Raw genomic sequence first — 24,569 nt, forward strand, 5'->3', positions numbered from 1 at the left:
CCTGCCGCTTGAGCCATTCAGGACTCCAGAAAGTTTTTGTGATGAAACTTATTCCACTTGGAATAATCAAAATTATAGTCATCTCATCTTCTGAAAGCTCAGGAGATATTTCTGGAGATTACATCAGCCTCAGAAAGTAGCATGGCAATATTAATTGCGCTGTGTCTGGGAAAGGAAAAGTTGGTGCAGAGAATATTTCCTGTGTTGGAGACAGACTGAGTGAAGATGCAGAGCTGGCGAAAGAGGGGTGTGCCTGCCTTGTGCTTCCTAGCTCAGAAGGTATAGTTGAAAAACCACCCGGATTGGGAAAGCCCACCCAGTCTGGTCTTGCAAGAGTCTTTGGGTTCTTCTGCTTTGTGTCTTTAGCAGGTAAGAGGAGGAGGAGGCAGAGCCAGAATGAGATCCCTGCTCCTTCTGTTGCTGCTTCTGCTGCTCATGATGCCCTTTGGAGTCTGCGGGAACCACAAGGCGAAATGTCCCTTGAATCTGGTCAGGGATGAAATGGATGCTCGCAATTACTACCGGCCTGGACACTATCTCATCACTGGGATCATATCTCCAAAACGTTTTCATACGGAAACTCCATACAACTTTTCTCAGACACCCTTCGCCAGGAGTGAAGGGTATGTACTTCACAGTTTCACGGTCCTCCAGTCCTTCTAGTGGTTCCTATTTATCAAGGAAAGAGCCCCTTTCTCAGGGCTGGGGAGCTAAGGGCTGATGTTGCAGGAGTACCCTGCCCTGACCATTGGGCTTGCTGGCTGGGGCTGATGGGAGCTGGGGAGTCCAGTAAAAGATTCCACACAAACCTCTCCTATTTCCATGTTCTCTGGGTCTTCCTTAGTGAAACACTCTCCTACCTTTGATTCTGTGTTGCTTTTAGTAGAATGCAAGGATGCCAATCAATCTGGTCAGGAGTCAAAAGGATGCACTGAATTCCCCCACCTGCAGGATGCCATGAAACTCAGGCAATTCCCAAGGCTCAAGGGTTTTATTCAATATTATTCCATTTGGATAATTCAGAAACTGTCGTTATGGAATGCTACAGTTTTACAAATTTAAGATCCTCTGGGTGACGTTTGGTGGCTGAAGAGCAGGAAATATGTACTTTAATTGAAATGATGAATAAAATAATATGAATCAGGAGACTTCCTTGTTCGTGGAGTCAGGTCTCTAAAATGTGAAAAGGAATTATTCCTTTTTTCACATACACAACTGGCCTCATTTCTAAGTAGTGAGATGTTTGATATTTCTTCTTTTTTATACTAAATTTTTATTAGTTTTCAATATAATCATACAATTTTATCCAAATTTTACCTAATTTTAACGAAATACAAATTTTGGACTTCTTTCAACTTCTCTGGTAATCATCCATTTTTACCCTTCAGTACACATTCCTTTAATTGCATTGCCATTTGTCATCCCTCCCTTTTCTATTTTCTTTCAGCAATACCTCTTAAAATTTTACAGTGCTTCTTGAAACCCCACTAGCATTGCTTGCACCTCACATATCTTTTTCAGATAATCTGCAAATTTCCCCCAATCCTTGATGAACTTTTGGTTTCAGGCATATCTTATTTTCCCAGTCCGTTTGTCCAGTTCCGCATAGTCAGTCAATTTCATTCTCCATTCTTGAATCGTCGGTATTTCCTCTTGTTTCCATTTCTGAGCCAATAGAATTCTTGCTGCCGTAACTGCATCCTGGAAAAGTTTACAGTCTTTTCTTCTTATGTCTTTTCCTGTAATCCCTAAAAGAAAGGCTTCTGGTTTCTTCACAAAAGTGTATTTTAACATCTTTTTCAATTCATTATATATTGCTTCCCAGAAACTCTTTACTTTCTTACATTACCACCATATATGGTAGAATGTTCCCTCTTTTTCTTTACATTTCCAACACTTATTACATGTTTTATACATTTTTGCCAATTTTACCAGAGTAATATGCCATCTGTAAAACATTTTCATTACATTTTCCTTCAACCCCATGCGTGCAGTAAATTTTAAACTTTCCTTCCATAATTTTTCCCAATCTTCAAATTGAATGTTATATCCAAAATCTTTGGCCCACTGTATCATTACCGATTTAACCTCTTCGTCTTTCGTAAACCATTCTAACAATATCTTATACATTTTTGACAGAGTTTTATATTCATTATTCATTATCTCTGTTTGGAACTTTGAGTCTTTTTCTGCACATCCACTTTCCTTTATATCTTTTTTAAACATTTCATTTACCTGAAAGTAATGCAACCAATCATACCCATAATCTTTAACATGTACGTATGGTTTTAGTTTCCATTTTCCTCCTTCTTTAGTTATTAATTCTCCGTATGTGGCCCATTTCCCTCTCATATTAATTTTCTTTACACTCATAACCTCTAACGGAGATAGCCAATGTGGAACTCTTGGCTCCAGAAGGCTTTTGTACCTGTCCCATACTTCTATTAATGAACTCCTGAAAATGTGATTCCCAAATCCTTTATGAACTTTCTTCTTATCACACCATAAGTAAGCGTGCCACCCAAATCTGTTATCAAAACCTTCTAGGTCCAATAATTCCGTATTTTCTAATTTAATCCATTCCTTTAACCAGCAAAGACAAGCTGCTTCGCAATATAATCTCATGTCTGGCAGGGCAAAGCCTCCCCTTTCCTTCACATCTGTTAGTAATTTATATTTTATTCTTGGCTTCTTGCCCTGCCAGATATACCTTGAAATTGTTCTTTGCCAATCTTTAAAAATCCCTACCCCCTTAATAATGGGGATAGTCTGGAAAAAAAAAATCTTTGGGAGCACATTCATCTTTATCGTAGATATTCTGCCCCAAAAGGACAGTTTCATTCTTTTTTATAAGATATTTATTAGGATTTTTTTAAAATATTACAATAAAAGATGAAAAAGAAAAAAAAAATACAAAATAAAAATGATTAAAAACACTCAGATTTTCCATTACTTATTTTTCTCTAGCTTGTTTCCCGGACCTCCTCATACCTCCCTTTTTTGTATTCCAGTTCAATTTGTTGGTTCAGCAAATTCTTACCCTCTTTGTTTATCCTAATCTTTGGTCTTAAAATAATAACATTAGATTTTTACCTCTTAATAACCCCTTTTTCATATTCCCTTAAAGCATTACAGCTAGAAACCACTTACCGTATTTTTTGCACCATAACACTCACTTTTCCCCTCCTAGAAAGTAAGGGGAAGTGTCTCTGTGTGTTATGGAGCGAATGCCTGCGGGTGGCGGGGGGGATCTGCTGCAGTCGTGAGCAGAGGATCCATGGTTCCCCTTCCTTCCCTCCTCCGTGGTTACAAAGCATGGATCCACATGGATCCTCAGGATTTTTGCATTGGGCTACTCCAAACTCACTGTCAGATCACATGTCTGTGGCCACAGCATGAACCACAAAAATCATATATCCACTATTTCGTTTAGAATATTTTTTTCCCTTGTTTTCCTCCTCTAAAAACTACGTGCGTGTTATGGTCTGGTGCGTGTTATAGAGCGAAAAATACGGTAATTTCTATCCAACATCATTTTAACATTCATTAATTTTACAGTATTTCTGTAGATAAATTTTGAACTTCTTACAATCTTCTTCCCCCGACTCTTTTCCCTGGTCTCGGATTCTGCCAGTCATTTCTGCCAGTTCCATATAGTCCATCACCTTCATCTGCCATTCTTCCAGAGTGGGTAGATCTTGTGTCTTCCAATACTTTGCAATGAATATTCTTGCTGCTGTTGTGGCGTACATAAAAAAGGTTCTATCCTTCTTTGACACCAATTGGCCGACAATGCCCAGAAGAAAGGCCTCTGGTTTCTTCAAGAAGGTATATTTAAATATCTTTTTCAGTTCATTATATATCATTTCCCAGAAAGCCTTAATCCTTGGGCACGTCTACCAAAGGTGAAAGAATGTACCTTCAGTTTCTTTACATTTCCAACATTTATTATCGGGCAAATGATAGATTTTTGCAAGCTTGACTGGGGTCATGTACCACCTGTAGATCATTTTCATAATATTCTCTCTTAAGGCATTACATGCCGTAAACTTCATACCTGTGGTCCATAACTGTTCCCAGTCAGCAAACATAATGTTATGACCAACATCTTGTGCCCATTTAATCATAACAGATTTCACCGTTTCATCCTGAGTATTCCATTTCAACAGCAAGTTATACATCTTTGACAAAATCTTAGTTTTGGGTTCTAATAGTTCTATTTCTAATTTTGATTTTTCCACCTGGAAACCAATTTTCTTATCCAAATTGTATGCCTCCATTATCTGATAATAATGAAGCCAATCTCGCACTTTGTTTTTTAATTTCTCAAAACTCTGCAATTTCAGTCTATCTCCATCTTGTTCCAAAATTTCCCAATATTTCGGCCATTTGTCCTCCATATTGAGCTTTTTCAAAGCTTTTGCTTCCTTCGGTGACAGCCAAGGACAGTTTCATTCTACCTCCAAGTCATTCTTAATTCCTTTCCACATCTGAACATAATTATTCTGGAACAGGTCAATATTTTTAGGAGTCAACCAAATTCCTAAGTATTTTACTTTCTTTACCACCTCTATCTCTATCTGTTGTTGCAATGTTTCTATCTTATTATACTCCATATTTTTCACCATTATTTTAGTTTTTTTCTTATTCAATCTAAATCCGGCCACATTTCCAAATTGTTCAATCTCCTCCAATACTTTTTTGACACTCTCCCCTGGTTCCTCCATCATTATAACCAGATCATCTGCAAAGGCTTTTACTTTATATTCCTTCTGACCTACTGACACCCCTTTAATTAATTTATTTTGTCTGATCGTGTTTAACAAAACCTCCAGGACCATTATAAATAACAGTGGCGAGAGCGGACAGCCCTGCCTTGTTCCTTTAGATATTTTTATATCTTCTGTAACCACATTGTTAACTATCAGTTTAGCTTTCTGTTCTGTATATATTGCCTTGATTCCATTAAAGAAGTCTTTTCCCACTTCCATATACTCTAAATTTTTCAGCATAAAATCCCATACAATATTGTCAAAAGCTTTTTCAGCGTCCACAAACATCAATATCGTTTGTTTCTCATTTCTGGCAGTCAAATATTCCAAAATATTAATTATATTCCTTACATTATCTTTCATTTGTCTGCCTGGCAAAAAACCTGCTTGATCTTTGTGGATAATATTTGTTAAAATCTTTTTCAGTCTCTTCGCCAAAATTCCTGCAAATATTTTGTAGTCCGTATTCAACAGAGAAATAGGCCTGTAATTTTTAACCTGAGTCAAATCAGAGTCTTGTTTCGGAATCAAAGTAATGAATGCTTCCTTCCACGTTTCTGGGATTTCTCTTATTTTTAAGATATTGTTCATAACTTCTTTCAATGGAGATAACAAGACATTTCTCATTTCTTTATAATATCTTGAAGTAAATCCGTCTGGTCCCGGGGCTTTACCTCTCTTCAATTCTTTTATCGCCTCCTTAATCTCTTCCATTTCTATTTTTTTTTTATAAACTTTTTTATTGCGTTTCTTTCCATAGGTTAACAAATTTGTTTACATAGCAACAAACAAGAAACATTTTTTATATATAAAGAAAAATAAGAAAAAGAAGAAAGAATTGAATAACTTCCACAACGTCCTTCAACAGTTCGCTTCCTTTTTGGACCTCCTCACATCCTCTCAACATTGCATTCATAATTCTAACCAGTTCAGCAATTTGTTATCTTGTTTCCCATCTTATTCATGCCTTTGAATTTATTATGTTAACCAATTTCAGCAATTTGTAATTTAGTTTTGACACTCTTAATAAACATAATATTTTGTTTCTAATTTGTCTCGTTTTTTTCCTCAATATTTACTTTATCATTTACTTAGATAAATTGCAGAAGCATAGCGTTTCTTAATCGTGCACTCTTAACATTCAAACAACTTATAATATTTTTGCAAATAGTCCTTAAATTTTTTCCAGTCCTCCTCCATTGTTTCTTCGCTCAGATCTCGGATTCTGCCGGTCATCTCTGCCAACTCCATATAATCCATCAACTGCGTCTGCCAGTCCTCCAGTGTGGGTAAATCTGGTGTCTTCCAGAACTTTGCAATCAGAATCCTAGCTGCTGTGGTTGCATACATAAACAAGGTTCTATCCTTCTTTGGCACCTTCCGGTCCACCATGCCCAGGAGAAAGGCCTCTGGTTTCTTAGGAAAGGTATACTTAAATACCTTTTTCAACTCATTATGTATCATTTCCCAGAAGGCCTTTACTTTCGGGCAGGTCCACCAGAGGTGAAAGAATGTCCCTTCTGCCTCCTTACATTTCCAGCACTTATTATCAGACAGATGATATATTTTAGCCAACTTGACTGGGGTCATGTACCACCGGTATACCATTTTCATAATGTTCTCTTTCAAGGCACTACATGCCGTGAATTTCATGCCGGTGTTCCATAACCTTTCCCAGTCCTCAGACATAATATTGTGTCCTACATCCTGTGCCCATTTTATCATAGCAGATTTAACTGTCTCATCCTGTGTGTTCCATTTAAGCAGCAAATCATACATTCTCGAAAGTACCTTAGTCTTTGGTTCTAGTAACTCCGTCTCCAATTTCGATTTTTCCGTCTGGAAACCCACTTTTTTGTCCATTTTAAATACCTCTTGAATTTGAGCATAATGTAACCAGTCTCGCACCTTACTTTTTAATTTGTCCTGGCTTTGGAGCTTCCAATTGTCTCCGACTCTTTCAATTAATTCCCAATATTTTGGCCAATAGGCCTCCATATTGGGCCTTTTTTTAGAGATCTTGGCTTCCACTGGTGATAGCCACCTCGGGGTCTTACTTTCCAGTAAGTCCTTATACTTCATCCAGACGGCAAAAATTGATTTTCTGACAATATGGTTTTTAAACAGTTTATGAACCTTCGCCTTGTCATACCACAAGTATGCATGCCAACCATAAACATTGTCAAACCCTTCCAAATCTAGGACATCGGTGTTTTCCAACAGAAACCAATCCTTCAGCCAGCAGAAGGCTGCAGCTTCGTAGTATAACCTTAAATCCGGCAGGGCAAACCCCCCTCTTTCTTTTGAGTCAGTTAGTATTTTGAATTTTATTCGGGGCTTTTTGCCCTGCCAGACAAACTTAGAGATGTCCTTCTGCCATTTTCCAAAGCATTCCATTCTGTCCACGACCTGAAGGGTTTGAAATAAAAATAACATTTTTGGCAAAACACACATCTTTATGGCTGCGATTCGGCCTGACAAGGTAAGTTTCAATCTTGACCAAATATCCAAGTCTTTTTTAATTTCCAACCAACATTTTTCATAATTATCTTTGAATAGGTTTAAGTTTTTGGTGGACAAAGATACCCCCAGGTATTTCACTTTTTTAACCACACTTAACTCCGTCTCTTTCTGGTACCCCTCTATCTCTGTAGGCGTCAAATTTTTGGCCAAAACCTTAGTTTTCTGTTTGTTTAGCTTAAATCCCGCCACCCGACCAAACTCCAAGATAAGTTCCAAAACTCTTTTTGTGCTAGATTCTGGCTCCTGCACTGTCAAAACTAGATCATCTGCAAAAGCTTTCAGTTTATATTGTTTCGCTCCGACCACTATACCCTGCACCAACTGGTCCTCCCTGATCATATTCAGCAATACCTCCAGAACAGAAATAAATAACAGAGGGGATAGAGGGCACCCCTGTCGTGTCCCTTTTTCAATTTGGAGTTCCTCCGATACCACATTGTTCACTATCAGTTTAGCTTTTTGTTCTGAATAGATTGCTTCTAATCCATTTTCAAACCCCCGTCCCACTCCCATCCCTTTCAAGTTTTTCTTCATAAACATCCAAGAAATGTTGTCAAATGCTTTCTCCGCATCAATAAAGATTAGAGCAGCCCTTGTGTTTCTAATTCGCAACAGCTCCAATATATCAATAATGTTCCTGGTGTTGTCAGACATATGTCTACCAGGGAGAAAGCCTGCTTGGTCTTTGTGAATTACTTCATTTAGTACATTTTTAAGTCTATTTGCTAAAATGTCTGCAAATATTTTGTAATCCACATTCAGGAGTGAGATGGGACGGTAGTTCTTAAGCTGGGTCTTTTCCTTTTCTGACTTAGGAATCAATGTGATAAATGCTTCTTTCCACGTTTCCGGTGCCTTCCTCCCCTCCATGATCTGGTTACAAACCTCCAACAACGGTTGTATCAAAAAGTCCTTCAGAGTCTTATAATATTTGGAGGTGAGTCCATCCGGGCCTGGAGATTTGCCCAGCTGCATATTTTGGATGGCACCTTCAATTTCCTGCTGGGTTATTTTGCTGTTAAGAATTGATCTTTTATCTTGACTTATTTTAGATAATCCATTTGTCCTCAAAAATTGGTCTATTTCCGATTCTTTCTGAGGCCCCTGTGCGTAAAGGTCTTTGAAGTATCTGTGGAAGCACTTTCTTATTTCTTCTGGTTTCTGAACTAATTTTCCTTGAATCTCCAAGTTTGTAACCGTATTTAACTTTTGTCTTTTTTTCAACTGCCAAGCTAACAACTTTCCACATTTATTTGCTGATTCAAACGATCTCTGCTTCATTTGTTTAATTTTCCACTCAATCTCTTGATTGATCAATTTCGAATATTGTGCTTGATGGAATTTGATCTCTCTTAGCACCTCTTTTGACTTCGGTTTGATTCTCAGCTTTTTCTCTCCTTCACTTATTTTTTCTAAAAATTTTTCCTTTTTTCCATTCCAAAATTTTTTCTTTATTGTATTCTGTTGTATCAGAAACCCTCTCATTACAGCTTTACTTGCGTCCCAGATTGTTCTTTTCTCCACCGTAGTGTTCAAGTTTATTTCAAAGTAGTCCTTTAACGTTTTTTGGGCCTTCTTAACAATCTCTTGATCTCTTAACAAGGTGTCATTCATTCTCCATCTGAAGGATCCAGTTGGGATAAGTCTCAATTCCATTTTCAAGGCATTATGGTCGGAGCAGGTTTTTGGGCAGATTTCCACTTTTCTTGTTTTCGGGGCCAGCCCTCTAGATATCCAAATTTGGTCAATTCGTGTCCATGACAAGTGGGCCTCAGAGAAGAAGGTTCCTTCTTTGCCCAAGGGGTTCCTTGTCCTCCAAATATCAATCAAGTCCATATTGTCTGTCATTTCAAAAAAGGTTTTAGGGAGTCTGCCGTCTGTTGTTAAGTTTTGATTTTGGGATTTGTCCATATTTGTTGACACCACTCCATTCATATCTCCCATCACAATAATATTTGAATAGTCCAAATAGTCCATCATTGTCTCATGCAGCTTCTTATAAAATTCTGATTTTCCATCATTTGGCGCGTAAACTCCTAATATCAAAATCTTTTCCCCTTGTGTTTGAATTTCAATTGCGAGAATTCTTCCATGATCGTCTTTGAATAGGAATTTTGGTGACAGGTTCTCCTTTGCATAGATTACAACGCCTCTTTTTTTGACTTTGTCTGATGAGATAAATTCTTGGCCAAGTCTTTTATTGATTAATACTTTCCTGTGGAGCCTAGTCACATGTGTTTCTTGAAGACATATTAGATCCAATTGCTCTTTTTTTAGGATATGAAATATCCTCCTTCTTTTTTCCGGAGAATTCCCGCCATTTATATTCCAACTAAGTAGCTGCAGAGACATCCTGTTCTATTTAAGATGTTCTTAGGATAAGGTGTCTTCCTTTTGCTCAGATCCCGAGGGTGCAGGCGTTGGCCCGCTTCCAGGCAATATTGGTACTGGTAAGACTGGAAGCCAATCTACTCCTTTTTGGAGATCTTCTCCGTGGTCGTGAAGGAACTTTTGGTTATCTTCAGGTGTTCTGATTTTAACCTTCCTTTCTTTGTAGGTGAAAGATAGTCCTTGTGGGAACTCCCACCTATAGGGAATTGCGTTGTGTCTCAGCAATTTTGCTAGTTCTGTATAGGTAGCTCTAAGGTCCAGGAGCTGTCTCGGAATATCTCTATAAATTTCCACCCTTTTGTCTTGTATTTCAATTGCTTTTTTGAAGTGAAGACCTAGGATCTTGTCTCTCTCTTCCTTTGATCTTAAAATTATCAAACAGTCTCTGGATCTGTCTTTCCTTACCAATCTTCCCAGTCTATATGCCGAGACAATTCTGAAGTCTATATCTTCCTTTAGGCCCCAGAACTTCAAAAATTCCTGTGTCAGGTATCCAATCAGGTCTCCTTGCTCGAGTTCCGGGATGCCTCTCAATTTGATGTTGCTCTCACGATTTTTCAGTTCCACCATGGACAGATAGACTTGTTGTTCACCCACCTGTTTGTGCAAGGGCTTAACTTCTCCTTTTATTTCTTCAACTTCTTTTTGTAGAGCTCCCACTTTCTGGATTGCTTCTCCAGCTAGTTCCCGATTTTCCGCTGTTGCTCCTTGCAACTTCTCTATAGCTTGCGTGTGCTGAGAAACTTGATCAGTCAATTTTTGGATCGAGGAAGTCGCTTTATCTATCTTCAAAGACTGGTCGTCCACCTTCTGATTTAAACTTGATAATTGCTCCAATATTTGTTTTAATAGTGTATCTGACCCACCTGCTGCCATATCTTCCTCAGTGGACTTCTCAGTTATTTCCTCTTGTTCCCTTTGGGACACCAGTACAGCTGGAACCGACGATCGGCGTCCTTGAGTCAGTGTTGTTTGTACAAATTGTCCTGGTTTTCTTTCCTTTTCTTTTTCCTTGGCCTCTTTAGATTCCTTGGCTCTAGATGCTCTTGTTCTCCCTGCACCACTCATTACACATCTGTCAGTGTTCAAGGTCAGGTTGTCTATTGTTCCATGGGAAAGACAAATTCAGTTATAAACAACCAGTAGAGTGGAATTCAAAACAAAAGTCAGTTCCCAGGATTTTATAATCCGAAAGCCCTGTAGGGGGAGTGCCACCAAGTTTCAAAAACAAAGAAGGAAGTAATCCGCCATTAAAGTTCCAAATTAGTTCAACTCAGTAAATTCGACAATCCATCAGTCCCTTCAAAGTCTCAAAATCCCCCAAAGCACCTTTTAAAGTTCAACAAAGTTTCACAAGAGGTGCTTGCAACAATATCACGTCCAGTCTTTTCTGCTCAAATGTAACAGTTACGCTTGAACAAATTTTTTGCAAAGTTTTTGCAACTGTTTCCGCAGTTTGACACAGTCTCCCTCTCCGGCAGCCCGACGATCTGGCTCTTTAAAAATACAGCCCAAAAAGGAAAGGAGGTAGGAACAAAGTCCTTCTTTTAATCACTGTCCATTTCCCCCTTCAGTTCCGAAAGAAAAAAAGCAAAACCAATAGCACGAAAAAGTTAAAACTTCCCACAGTCCCGTTTCAAGCGCTTTCCGCTTTTTAAAGCTTTGCTTTGATCTTGTCAGCAATGTCGGAAGACGGACTTCCCTTTTCTCGTCTCCCGTTTTCAGCCAAATTTAACAAATTCTTTGCCAATTTTAAACCCTTTACTCACGGGTATGTTGCTTGCAGTTTGGTGTTGGTTTTAGGAAGAAGGATCAGCGCTCATCTGCAACGGCCGCGCGGCTTCACTTCCGCGGAAAGAGCGATGAACTCACAGCACCGCTACCCCTCCTTCACTCCGGGTCTCCTTACGGGGTCCCTTCTGTGTTTTCGGAGCAGCTTCTGGTGCCCGCCGAGTCCCATGGCCACGGGCTCACTCTACCCGTGGTTTATCTTGATGGGTCGTCGCTATGCCGCAGCGAACGACCCTTTTCCGCGGAGCCCCTCTTCAGAGCCCGAAGAGGACCGCCATTACAGTTTCGCGCCGCCCCCGGAAGCACCAATGTCTTCCATTTCTATTGGGGTATTTAGCTGGTCTTTTTGTTCTGTCGGGATCTTCTGCACCTTTTTCTCTTTTAATTTTTTTTTCTATTTTCTTTAGGTTATTTCTCTCTTTATTTTTGTATAGTTGCCTGAAAAAGTCCAAGAATCCTTTTCTAATTCCTTTCGGATTAACAATCTCTTCACCATTTACAATAATTTTGTTAATCGTGTTCTGTTCTTTTCTCTTTTTAATTTGCCAAGCAAGTAGTTTTCCTGATTTGTTGGCAAACTCAAAGTTTTTCTGTCGTAGTCTCTTTATATTCCATTCTACTTCTTGATTTATCATCATTGCAAATTGGGTTTGTAGAGTCTTAATTTATTGTTTAATTTTTACATTATTTGGTTTTTTAATTAATTTCTGCTCATTGTCCATAATCTGCTTTAAGATTTCCTTTCCCCCTTTTTCTCTATGTTTATTCTTCAATGAGTTCTGTTGTATAAAGAATCCTCTCATAACTGCTTTACTTGCATCCCAAACAATATTCATCTTTGTTCCTTTGTTGGTGTTATCCATAAAATATTCCGATAGTTTCTTTTGTGCTTTGTCTACAATATTTTGGTCATCCAACAGATAGTCATTGATTCTCCATCTAAAAGTTCTTTCTTCAAAACCCTTTATTTCTAATTTTATTGGATTATGATCTGAAATTACTTTAGGCTGTATTTCTACTTGCTGGATTCTTGGAGTCAGTTCGTTTGAGACCCATATTTGATCAATTCTTGACATTGACTGATTCGGCTCTGAGTAATAAGTAAATTGCTTCTCTAATGGGTGTCTAAGTCAGTGTTTCCCAACCACTGTTCCGCGGCACACTAGTGTGCCGTGAGATGTTGCCTGGTGTGCCGCGAGATGTTGCCTGGAGGGAGGCGGGCGAGTCGGGCAGCAAGAGGCGGGGCGGCGGCGGCGAGGAGAGGCCGCCCAGCGTGGGGCTCTCGCCGTCTGCCTGCCTGGCTGCCTGCGAGCTCGGCGGGCAGCGCCTCCGTCCGCAGCGCCCGCCTCGCGGCTCTCATTCCCTGCCCCTGCCAAAGCTCACCCAGCCAAGCCGCGCTCTCCTTCCTGCCTCGCTTTGCTGCCTCCTCCCCCCCACCCCCAAAGCTTGGAGGTTCCCCGGCAAGGGGGAGGGAAAAAAATTGAAACTTACACTTTCGTGCGTCCCTCCCGGCGTGATGCTGTGCGCTGACATCACGGGGCTGTAATGGTGGTGTGCCTCGAGATTTTTTTCATCAAACAAGTGTGCCTTTGCCCAAAAAAGGTTGGGAAACACTGGTCTAAGTCTCCAGATGTCAACCAAATTACAATTCTTAGTCATAAAAAAAAGTTCTTGGTAATTTCCCTTCTTTATTTAATCCTTCTCTTAATCTATCCGTTTCCAATGACACCACCCCATTCATATCTCCCATTATTATGATTTTCTGACCCATATGTTCAAATAGTTTTTCTTCCAAAACTTTGTAAAAATCAGTCTTATTTCCATTAGGTGCATAGATCCCGACAATTATTAGATTTTCGCCCTGCCAATTGATCTGAACTGCTATAATTCTTCCTTCTTCATCTTTGAAAATTTGTTTAGCTTCAATTTTGTTTTTGATATATAACACAACCCCTTTTTTCTCCTTGTCTGAAGATACAAATTCATTCCCTAATCTTTTATTAATCAAAATTTTCCTGTGCCTCCTTGCCACGTGTGTTTCTTGTAAACAAATGATATCCAAATTTTTCTTTCTTAAGAGTTGTTCAATTTTATTTCGTTTTCTTTTATCATTCATCCCATTTATATTCCAGCTCCATAGTTTTAAAACCATAGTGAAATCGAATTAAATAAATTTAGTTGGAATCTAATTATAACATGTCTTCTTTTGTTCCTTCTTCTTCTTCTACTACTTCTTCTTAGAATCATAGAATCATAGAATCATAGAGTTGGAAGAGACCACAAGGGCCATCGAGTCCAACCCCCTGCCAAGCAGGAAACACCACCAGAGCACTCCTGACATATGGTTGTCAAGCCTCTGCTTAAAGACCTCCAAAGAAGGAGACTCCACCACACTCCTTGGCAGCAAATTCCACTGTCAAACAGCTCTTACTGTCAGGAAGTTCTTCCTAATGTTTAGGTGGAATCTTCTTTCTTGTAGTTTGGATCCATTGCTCCGTGTCCGCTTCTCTGGAGCAGCAGAAAACAACCTTTCTCCCTCCTCTATATTACTTCCTTTTATATATTTGAACACGGTAATCATATCACCCCTTAACCTCCTCTTCTCCAGGCTAAACATGCCCAGCTCCCTTAGCCGTTCCTCATAAGGCATCGTTTCCAGGCCTTTGACCATTTTGGTTGCCCTCCTCTGGACACGTTCCAGTTTGTCAGTGTCCTTCTTGAACTGTGGTGCCCAGAACTGGACACAGTACTCCAGGTGAGGTCTGACCAGAGCAGAATACAGTGGCACTATCTCTTTCCTTGGTCTTCATCCTCTTCTGCCAATTCTGACTCATCCTTAGATCCTACTCCTCCTACTGCTCCTTTTTCTTCTTCTTCTTCCACTTGCAGTTCCTTGTATCTTCTCGTGAATTTCCCTATTTCTTCTGGGCTTGTCAACCTGCGTTTCTTAGTTTTGTAGAAAAATGAAATTCCTTCTGGATATTCCCATCTGAAGTCAATCTTATTTCTCTTCAAAATCTGTACCAGTGGCTTATAAGGATCTCTTCGTTTCAGCAGCCTTATTGGTATATCTTTAAAGATGATTATGTAACTTCCATCAATGTATAGTCTTTTCTCTCTATTCTTTCGTAGTATCAAATTTCTCATCTCTTGATCTCTAAACGTGATTAAACAGTCCCCTGGAAATTTCTTTGCCTTTGTTGTTCTTACCCTCATCCTGAATGCGTTTTGTACTGTTTTTCCCACTTCCTCTACTGGCATCTCCAGCCACTGCGCAATTTCTGTTATCAATCTTTCTTTGATGTTTTCATTCTGTGTTTCTGGTACTGATCTCAGCCTCAGATTAACTTCCCTCTGTCTCAATTCATTCATAGCAATTGCATCTTTAATTTCTTCCTGGGATTTATTTATTTCAATCATCTCCACCTTCAACTTTTCTTCCTCTCGCTTCACTTCCCTCATCTCCGATTTTGTCTTTTTCAACCCCTCTTCTACTGATTGTGTTCTTTTAGACACCTCTTTTATTTGTCCTTTCAGTTCATTAACTGTCTCATCAATTTTTTTTGTCCCAACTTTGTTATCTACTTGTTCCATTTTGTTATCCACTTGTTCCAATTTTGATTCCAAATTCTTTTGGCTTTGTTTAATATCTGCAAACATCTTCAATATTTCTGCTCTAAAATCCGATTCTTGCTTAGATGCTCTCCTATCTGTAGGCGTCCCCCCTTCCGCCCCTTTCTTTTGTGCCATTTCCCAAATCCCTTACCACTACCTCCTAATCAAATCACAAATATATCTAATTTACAGATTTCGATTCAAGAAAGTAGCAAAATTGTATAATCAGGAAAATGACAAAGGTATCTAATCAAAATCTTTTGAAAATGAGAATAACTTATAGAACCGCTAAGGGACAAAAACAAAAGTACTTGATCCCTCAATAATTCGGGGGAGATGGGGGACACACCACCACCAACACCAATAGAAACAATCTTCTTGCCCCCAATTGGGCCAATCCTTAATTGATATCTTCCTTTTGTCTTTATGCTTGTAATCCAAATGAGTTAAATGAGTTAAATCCAATAAAATCCAAATAAAATTTTAGTCCAAAGGAGACATCCAAGCAAAAATTTGGTCCAAATAAAGTTGCAGCCCAAAAAGAGAAAAAAGAGGAGGGGAAATAAATAAATGATGGACTTAATTCCAAATTCAAATTAAACTTCCTTTGAACACCCCAGGAATAATAGTATATTAATAATAAATATCAACCATTGCTATCCAAAAATATCCAAGAGGGTAAAACCCACAGAGAAGGTAACAAAGAACAAGAGAGGAGCCAAGGTCACTTTAGAAAAATTTTCCACGAACTTAAGAAGGAGCTCGGAAAAACAAGTTGTAATAACTCAGTCCGTCCACTGGGGAGTTTATATCCAGATTTAAAGGAACAAAGAAAAAGAAAAAAGGGGGGGAAGTGTTAATAAATCCAAGTACCCAAATTCCGTCTGTTATTTTAGTGTCCAGATTTTATATCCAGTTCGAAGAAAGATAAAAAGTTAAAGAAATGAAGGAACAGGGGGGATATGCCAAATAGTTGCCACTGTAGCCTTTGCAAGTTGCACTTTGTCTTTAAAAGTGAAAGTGGTACAGCAGAAAACTTCGCTCTTTATTTATCCTCCGTACCATCAAAGATCTTTATACACCCCCATAGTTACATTCTGTTCCCCTAATAATCTAATTACTTCTTTTCGTTCTTCCAAGTCCCACATAGTTACTTTTTAATTCTATATCTTGTTTCTAAAAGTTACGGGGAAACAGAAACAATAGCCACTAGTGGCAACTTACTTTCATTTTCCAGCTCTGCATAAGTTGCTGCGTCAAAAGTGATTCCAGATGACAGCTGAACTCGAAAAAGAGAATCTTGTTAATCCGGCGCCTTCCTTAGTTCCACATCTTAGAGTTAACACTTTAAATTGAGTCCAAATTTCCTTAGTTTTGAGAGTGGAGCACTGTTCTTCGCAAGCTCAGGGCTTCGCTATTCGGATGCAGCAATGGCTTCCCAATAGCCCACTAACCCGTTCCACCGTACTCTTGACCCTTTTGGGGATTACCTGACGGCCGGACGGGCAGTTTTAGGGCACTGCCGAGAACCTGATGACCTGGACACCCTCCAGAGGCTTTCTGGGGTGCTACTGCACCCTGTAGCCCCCCCTTTCCATCCGAAATAGCTGGGATTACTCGCTCTGAGAAATCCCTCGCTTGCAGCAAGATCGCGCCCCACCGGAAGTCTGTTTCCTATCCCAGAGGGAGGCATGAAACTCAAGCAATTTCCAAGCTGCCAAAATTATTTTATGTTTATTCTATTTGGATCATTTGTGAACAACCTTAGCCCAGTTCTCTTGACACAATACCACAGGAGACCTACAGCTCACCATGGGCTACATTAAAGGTTTCCTCCTCCAATCTCAGCATTTTTTCCTTTCTGTCACTGTCATTTTAAAAATAATTAGAAGCACTTTAAGAAACTCCTGAAAATGGGTGGATTTTTATGGGTGAAAGCAGGAACGATATGCTTCAAATAAAATGATTATATAAAATAATACAGACCAGGGGGTGTCCTCATTGGTGTAGTTTCTGATCCAGAATATGGACAAAATTATAATTTTACCACACACTCAAACCTGAAAAGCCACCAGGCCTCATTTGTAACTAAAAGGGGACTGAGGTATTTGGTACTTCTCCTCCTTCAATAAAATTGTCTCTTATCTACCTATAGTCTAGCCCCTTGGAAGAAGCCAAAGACCACTGCAGCAAAAGCAGCCCTTGCAGCAACTTCCCAGTATAGCACACATTTTGAGTGGCGCCTTCATTTCTTACTCATAAAACCACAGTAGAAAAGAATCACAGAGTTGTAGAGATGGAAGGAACCCAGAGGAATCTCACCTGAAGCATCCATGACACATGGTCACTTTCAGAGGGAGTCTGTTCCACTGCTGAACAGCTCTGTGTGCTGGAGCTCCGGTCATGGAGCAGAGGTCTTCAAATTTTTGTTCTATGCTAGACAGGAAAAGGTTTGATATTAATGTAAAAGGATAAAAAATACTAATCTGTGTGGATCATATAATGTTTCCTCCCTCCCATTAATATGAATATCATTTTCACTATTTTTAAAGAATTCATTTATTGCAGGGAGTCAACTACGTCCTACTTTCAAACATTGTCTTTCCTGTTCACCATCCTAGAGATCAACCAGGATCTCAGGCTCTTACCCAACATCACCCTGGGCTACAACCTCTATGAGAACTATGGCAATGCAAGGATGACTTCGGACGCCATGCTAGAGCTGCTTGCAGGCAGTGGATGCAATATTCCCAGTTATCACTGTGGAAAACAGAATCACCTGCTGGCTGTTCTTGAAGGAGGCAATACTGTCATCTCAAGAATGATTTCAGCCTTGTCAGGCATCTACAAAATCCCACAGGTAAGTAGTGGGAGAGCATGGAGGGAAAGAGAATTTCAACTGCATAAAATTCTATTTTCTCTTTGGAGGGGTCAAGTGGGGATATTTTTAAAAATGGGGAAATCCTGAGCTATGGATCCAACATCCCTTTTTCAAATCTGAGCCTTCACCAACTTGACACCTCCAGATGTTTCAGACTACAACTCCCATCAGCCTCAGCCAGCAGAGATTTAGATATCCGTCATTTCATATGATTAAATACCTGTTATGATGAAAGTAAAATAAATTGGTGATCTTTTGCTTTCCTTGCTAGATCAGTTATGGCTTCACTGCCCAGGTTCTCGAAGGTAAAACCCTGTTCCCTTTTGTCTACCGGATGACTCCCAAAGAGGAAAGTCAGTACCAAGGGATTGTTGAATTGCTCCTGTATTTTGGATGGACGTGGATTGGCCTCTTCACTCCAGACAATGACAGTGGAGAAAGATTTCTGAGCGCTGTGAAACCTCTGATGCTCAGCAAAGGGATCTGTATTGTTTTTTCAAAAAGAGTACCAGAAAGTGATATGGATCAATTTTTCAGGCCTGGACAACCTTTTTCCCTATGGAGACAAGTTGGGGTATTTGTTTCCTATATAACCAATGCACTGAGTATCATAATACTCCTGGCAATAAACATGGTATATGAGAAGGAAATAGGGGCAAAAGTCTGGATCACAACAGCTTTGCTAGAAATCAGAATTGGCTTTTACATCCCTCCAAATTACTTCCAGCACCTCCATGGTTCTCTGTCCTTTGCAATTCAGACCGGAATAAGGAGCAGCAAAGGTGACAAATTTCAGACCAATCTTCTGGATTATTTGAATCAAGCATTTCAGTGTTCATATTCAAAGCATCTGTTGTCCGTGAAAGGCAGGGTAAGATGCAGAGAGGAGGAGAAACTGGAGTCGTTGCCCCAAGAGGAGCGTGACTTAACCCTGTCTGTAGACAGCTATGTCACTTACATCAATGTTCAGGCTGTGGCTCAGGCCTTGCATGCTTCGCTTTCATCTAGATCCCAGAGGAGGCTGATGGTGGAGGAAGGAGAGCAATGGGGACCCCAAAGGCTACAGCTGTGGCAGGTATTTCCTTCCCCTTTTTGCAACCTGCAGTCCACACAGATGCTGATCTTGACTGGATAAACCTGTAAAATATCATTGTTAGTATTAATAATAGTAGCAGACCGCCCAAAATTTCTCTGATTAAAATAGAAACATCCCATTCCATAATGATAATCTTACTGTTTATAGCCAGGGCTTTTTTCAGGGGGAACTCGCTGGAACTCAGTCTTGGCACCTCTCAGGTGGGTGCCATTGCCATTCTCAGAGTGCGGTGTTCATGGTGAGTTCCGGCGCCTTCTTTTCTAGAATAATAGCACTGTTTATACATCTTCTTCAGTTGCCTCAGCACTCTGGGCAGCTCCCAACATAAAGAAATTCATACTAAAATATTAAAGATATTAAAAATTCCCAATATAGGATTAGACGGCTTGTGGGTTGAATAACTTCATATCCGCCAACATTTCTCCAACAAAAATAGGGACATTCTAAGGAAAAGTGGGAAATTCTGGGATCAAATGAAAAACTGTCTCTAATTCAGGGATGTCCCTGGAAAATTGGAGCACTTGCAGGGTCTGTAGTAATAAAAATGGCTGAATAGGAATTCCAGTCTACATGAGATACACCCAGGCCCCAAATCATAAGAGGTTGAAGTGAGTAGGACTGAGATATCCATCTTGGCTTCCAGCTTTCTCAGTGCTGGTACTTTCCCCTGTCATTCCAGCTTCACCCTTTCTTAAGAGAAATCCGGTGTCTGAATACTTCCAGAGGCAGGCTGTGCTTGGATGAGAACTGGGAGCTACCAGCGGACTTTGATATTGTGAACTGGGTGATGTCTCCCAATGAGTCACATGTTGTTACTGGGAATATAAGGAGAGAGACATCTGCTAGCATAAAGTTCACCATTAACCCAGAAGCCATTGAGTGGCCCAAGAAATTCAACAAGGTAAGGGGAATCACAGAGAGGGGAGGCTGGGAGATCCCAGCTTTCCTTGAACAACTGCTGCAAAATGGCTATATCAGGTTGACCAATGATGTATTGACTGTCCAATAACAGCTGCAACGGCCACTCCTTCTTTCCACAGCAGCTGAGATAGGAAGGGAATTTGGGGTGCTCACAGAAAGCATAGAGCCCAGAGGTCCTTAGAAAAGACACTATCTATTTCCGAGCCAGACTGAGAATTTAAGAATTCTGGATAGAATCTTTAACCAAATGGACTACATAGATAAGAAGAAAAGGGAAAACACCTAGTAAAAGGGAACTTTTGGGTTTTCATAGACGCAGAAGGATGGAAAGCGATTTATTTTTGAAATGATAATTACTGATTTATTGTGGATTTTTTAAATTTGTGGAGTAAGCTCACTTGTAGATGTTGCAAATGTTAAACTATTGTATGTGCAGGAATTGAGAAGTGCACAGTTGTTGGTGAAAGATGAGAAGTTAAAAAAAAAGCCTATCGTAATATATGGTTAACGTTAAGAAATGGCACATGAACTAGAAATAACTAGGGAAATAGATCAGCGACTAGAGGAAACCTTGCATGCCTCAAGAACAGAGTGAGGGAAACCAATATTTGGAAAAGTCATATTAAATTTATCTAAATTAGTGGTTGAGAGATTATCAGAATCCTAAAATTTGGGGAAATCACATTTCAGCCTCCTTTGTTATTTTCTTTGAAGATTTATTAAGCAGGGAAGCAGGTAAATGGAGAAGAGGAATCAGAGTTCTGTGGCGCAAACCTCAGTTGTCCTGAACTAATTATGAAGAACAAGATATTCTGGTCACCCCAATGGTCAGTGGGGGGTTGAAAGGACCCTGATGGGGGGTCAAAGGCTGCAGTCCAGAGATCAGTTTCAATTCACACTATGAGTGAATTACATGCACACAAATATTCCTAACTGTTCCTCTTTCTTGCACCTTCTTGTCTTTCTGGGTAGGCTGTGCCTCGTTCCAGGTGTACAGAAAGATGTCGACCTGGATATGCCAAGGTGGTTCTAGAAGGAAAGCCCATTTGCTGCTATGCTTGTGCTCGGTGTGCGGAAGGGACCTTCTCCGCCCAGGAAGGTGGGTGACTCCAAGGGGGAAGGTATTTCTGGAGAGAGTAAACACAGGGCAGAAATCCAGTCTCACCCACTTTTTGCGAGAATTCTGGAGACATTGGGGAATGTGGATTCTTCCTTGACCTCCATAGGATTAATCAACTTTATTACATCCAGGAAGGGCGTTGAAAGGATGGGCCATAAGGAAGAAATCTCTAGGGTTGTAAGTGGGCAGCTGTGAGAGGAATGCCCATAAAGCATTCCTTTTTTATTTTTCATACCAAGTCACACCAAAAAGGAAATCATTTTGACATTCATAAAGAATAATGGACAGGTGATGCAAACCAGCAAATTTTTAATAGCAAAAGCACAATAAAAATAAAATCTTTCATATGAAAATTATTACAATATAATCAATAGACTGTTTTGATCTCACTACTATGAACATTGCATGGAAGCAACAGAAAACTGCATTTCAAATGTCAAGTTAAAGAGCTGTTTCTTCAGGATTAGGCAGGATCCAAAAAAAAATGCAGTTAACAGAAGTGGAGTGCTCATTGCTACTCAGTTTATCCTAGATCACAATGTTGCTTTACCTATTATAACATTCTTATTTCCTGAGGTCCAACACAGAGTTTTTCAAAACGTAAAAGAGCACAGATCATTAGGGATGTAAGTGATGTTGCAGCCACTCTTTTCCTCTTCCTCAGATGCAGAACATTGCACCAAATGCTCAGAAGATCTGTATCCAAACAAGGACAGAGATCATTGTGTCCCCAAGATTATCATCTTCCTGGCTTATGAAGAATATTTGGGAATTGTTTTAGCTTCTGTTGCCCTCTTCTTGTCCTTAACAGCAGGCATTGTGTTGGGAATCTTCATTAAATACAAGGAAACTCCCATAGTCAAAGCCAACAACCGGGACCTCTCCTACATCCTGCTCGTCTCCCTCCTGCTTTCCTTTTTGTCCTCCCTCCTCTTCATCGGGCACCCAAGGAAAGAGACCTGCCTTCTCCGACAAACGGCCTTCAGCATCATCTTCTCAGTTGCTGTTTCTTCTGTCTTGGCAAAGACCATCACGGTGGTGCTGGCCTTCCTGGCCACAAAGCCTGGGAACAGGGTGAGGAGATGGCTGGGCAAGAGTCTGGCCAACTCCATTGTCATCTCCTGTTCTGCGGGGCAAGTTCTCATCTGCACCATCTGGCTGGGCTCTTCTCCCCCATTCCCAGAGCCCGACATGCGCTCCCAGGTGGAAGAGATCGTCCTGCAATGCAACGAAGGGTCTGTGGCCATGTTTTACATTGCCCTCGGCTACCTGGGCTTCTTGGCTGCCACCTGCTTCATGGTGGCTTTCCTAGCCAGGAAGCTGCCTGGCTCCTTCAACGAAGCCAAGCTGATCACCTTCAGCATGCTGGTCTTCTGCAGTGTTTGGGTGTCTTTTGTGCCCACCTACCTGAGCACCAAGGGCAAGTACATGGTGGCCGTGCAGATCTTCTCTATGTTGGCCTCCAGTGCTGGGCTTCTGGGCTGCATCTTCCTTCCCAAGTGCTACATTATTGTGCTGAGGCCTGATCTGAACACAAAGGAGCACCTGACAACCAGAAATTAAGGGGACACCTGATTCTTAAAACATTCCATGTTCCTGATGTCCAGAAGTGCATAAAGGAAACACAGCTACTCCTCCATGTTGCTCCTTCTCCACCTCTGACAGAGATTATGTTCATTCTTAGCCCAACTTTTATGTAGTCCTGTTCACATGAACCGTAAGATGGGAGGAAATGTTTTGCTACCTTGCTTTGCCCATGACTACAATGAGCCCTGGTGTACTGCCCGTAGTTTGTAAACTATTATCGTTTAATAATTTTGTTTTTTGGGAACTTATATTTCTCTCACAACAAGATAGTCTAGAGGGAGATAGGAGTTAGGTTTTTTTGGTCTGTTTGCTTTGCTATTAACCATATCAATTCTGATATTCAACAATACTTTCTAGTTATGTCATTTCTAGATATTCAAATACCTGTGCTCCATTTTCTACAGGTATGCTCTATCATTCAGAAGTTCACATCATTTTGTTCTCCTAAACTTTGTATATTAATGAATTGTGAAATTCATTTAAGTTCTCTTCTGTCGCGTGTTAGTCTAATTTCTGTATTATGTAAGCTCTGCTCCCTGTTCCAAAGAGTAGCAACTGACTTTAACCAAGCCTTGACTGGAGTACAATGGATTTTATTGCGTTGTCCAGAATATGACACATTGTGCCCTGATGTTGAGTGGATCACCAGATTACGAGTGAGCCAGCAAGAAGTTTAGCATTGGAGGGAAGCAATGAGACGATGCCAAATAGTTGTATTCCCTGCCTGCCAAACCTTTTCAGAGGAGGCATCTTATGCTCAGTCAGGAAGGAAGAGTGAGAGGTCTCCTCCTCCTACTCAGGTTCCTCCCATTCAGGTCCTCCTCCTCCAACTCAGGTTCCTCCCATTCAGGCCCCCATTTATAGAGCAAAACCAAGATCAGATGGGATGTGAAAATAATTGACAGAACAGCCACTGATGAAGCATTTAGATTCATTAGCTAAGATTGCATCCTACTTAGACTTTCATCTCTCCAGACTAGTGGAAAGCTTACTAAGCACTTATTCTTATAGCAATTCAACCTGTAGCAATCCAATGAAGGCTCCTATATAAATTTAATAATTAAGGTCCCTAGAAAGCTGACTGGGTTATTTATGTATGCAACCACAGCAGCTAGAACTTTATATGCACAGAAGTGGAAAGAGGGAGGATTGGCTTATGAAACTGGGGGAATATGCTGAAATGGTGAAATTACCTGCTAAACTAAGAGGACATGAGGATGAATCTTTTCAGGAAGAATGGAGACCATTGATATCTTATTTGTCAAACTATCATCCATACATGAAGTCAAAGGCAGGATTTGAAATATAAGCAGCGGATTACTGAAATACGACATTGGGGCTTTGATAATAAAAACAGATTTTTTAAAAAATCTGATAAAAAGAAGTAATAAAAACAAACATAGAGAAGGGAGGGTGGGGAGTCAAAAAGAAATTGTGGGGGGGTTGTTTTTTTAAACTGTATACGAAGACAAGTGATTGGAATATCTGCGGAGACTTAATAATTTATTTTTTTTATGAGTAGAGATGTTTCTGCTCAAAGACGAGGAGCAAGTTGGCTCCATGTGCAACAGAAGCTCTCCTTCCCCAGAACATGTCGAAGGGGAAGGGAGAGCCTAAGGCTCAGAGCAAACTTTCTCCCCTCCACCAACTCCAGAGAGCTTCCCTCTGTTGGAGAAGCCTTTCAAAGAGGGGGTGGAAATTCACTTGAAGTGGCTTCAAAAGCACCAATACGCTACTTCCCTTCAGGGGGAGAACCAGAAGGGATTGGCAGGAATCAAATCCACCCAAAGTGGCCAACTAGAAGAAGAAGAGTTTGGATTTCATATCCCGGTTTATCACTACCCTTGTTGTTTAGTCGTTTAGTCGTGTCCG

The 24,569-nt window shown here is 40.2% G+C and overlaps 1 protein-coding gene across 1 annotated transcript; it reads left to right on the forward strand.

The window, feature by feature from the left end:
* Nucleotides 1-396: 396 nt before the first annotated feature.
* LOC308577481 (vomeronasal type-2 receptor 26-like) lies at nucleotides 397-22,961 on the forward strand (the record flags this gene model as incomplete). The annotated part of the gene is made up of 6 exons (XM_081177690.1): nucleotides 397-623; nucleotides 17,661-17,952; nucleotides 18,245-19,048; nucleotides 19,749-19,970; nucleotides 20,963-21,089; nucleotides 21,775-22,961. The coding sequence occupies 6 exons, from the start codon at nucleotides 397-399 to the stop codon at nucleotides 22,671-22,673; spliced, it is 2,571 nt and encodes an 856-aa protein (XP_081033816.1). The 3' UTR covers nucleotides 22,674-22,961.
* Nucleotides 22,962-24,569: the final 1,608 nt, after the last annotated feature.

Source organism: Podarcis bocagei, assembly GCF_964188305.1.
Source record: "Podarcis bocagei genome assembly, chromosome: 18".
In the NCBI taxonomy this organism is placed as follows: Eukaryota; Metazoa; Chordata; class Lepidosauria; order Squamata; family Lacertidae; genus Podarcis; species Podarcis bocagei.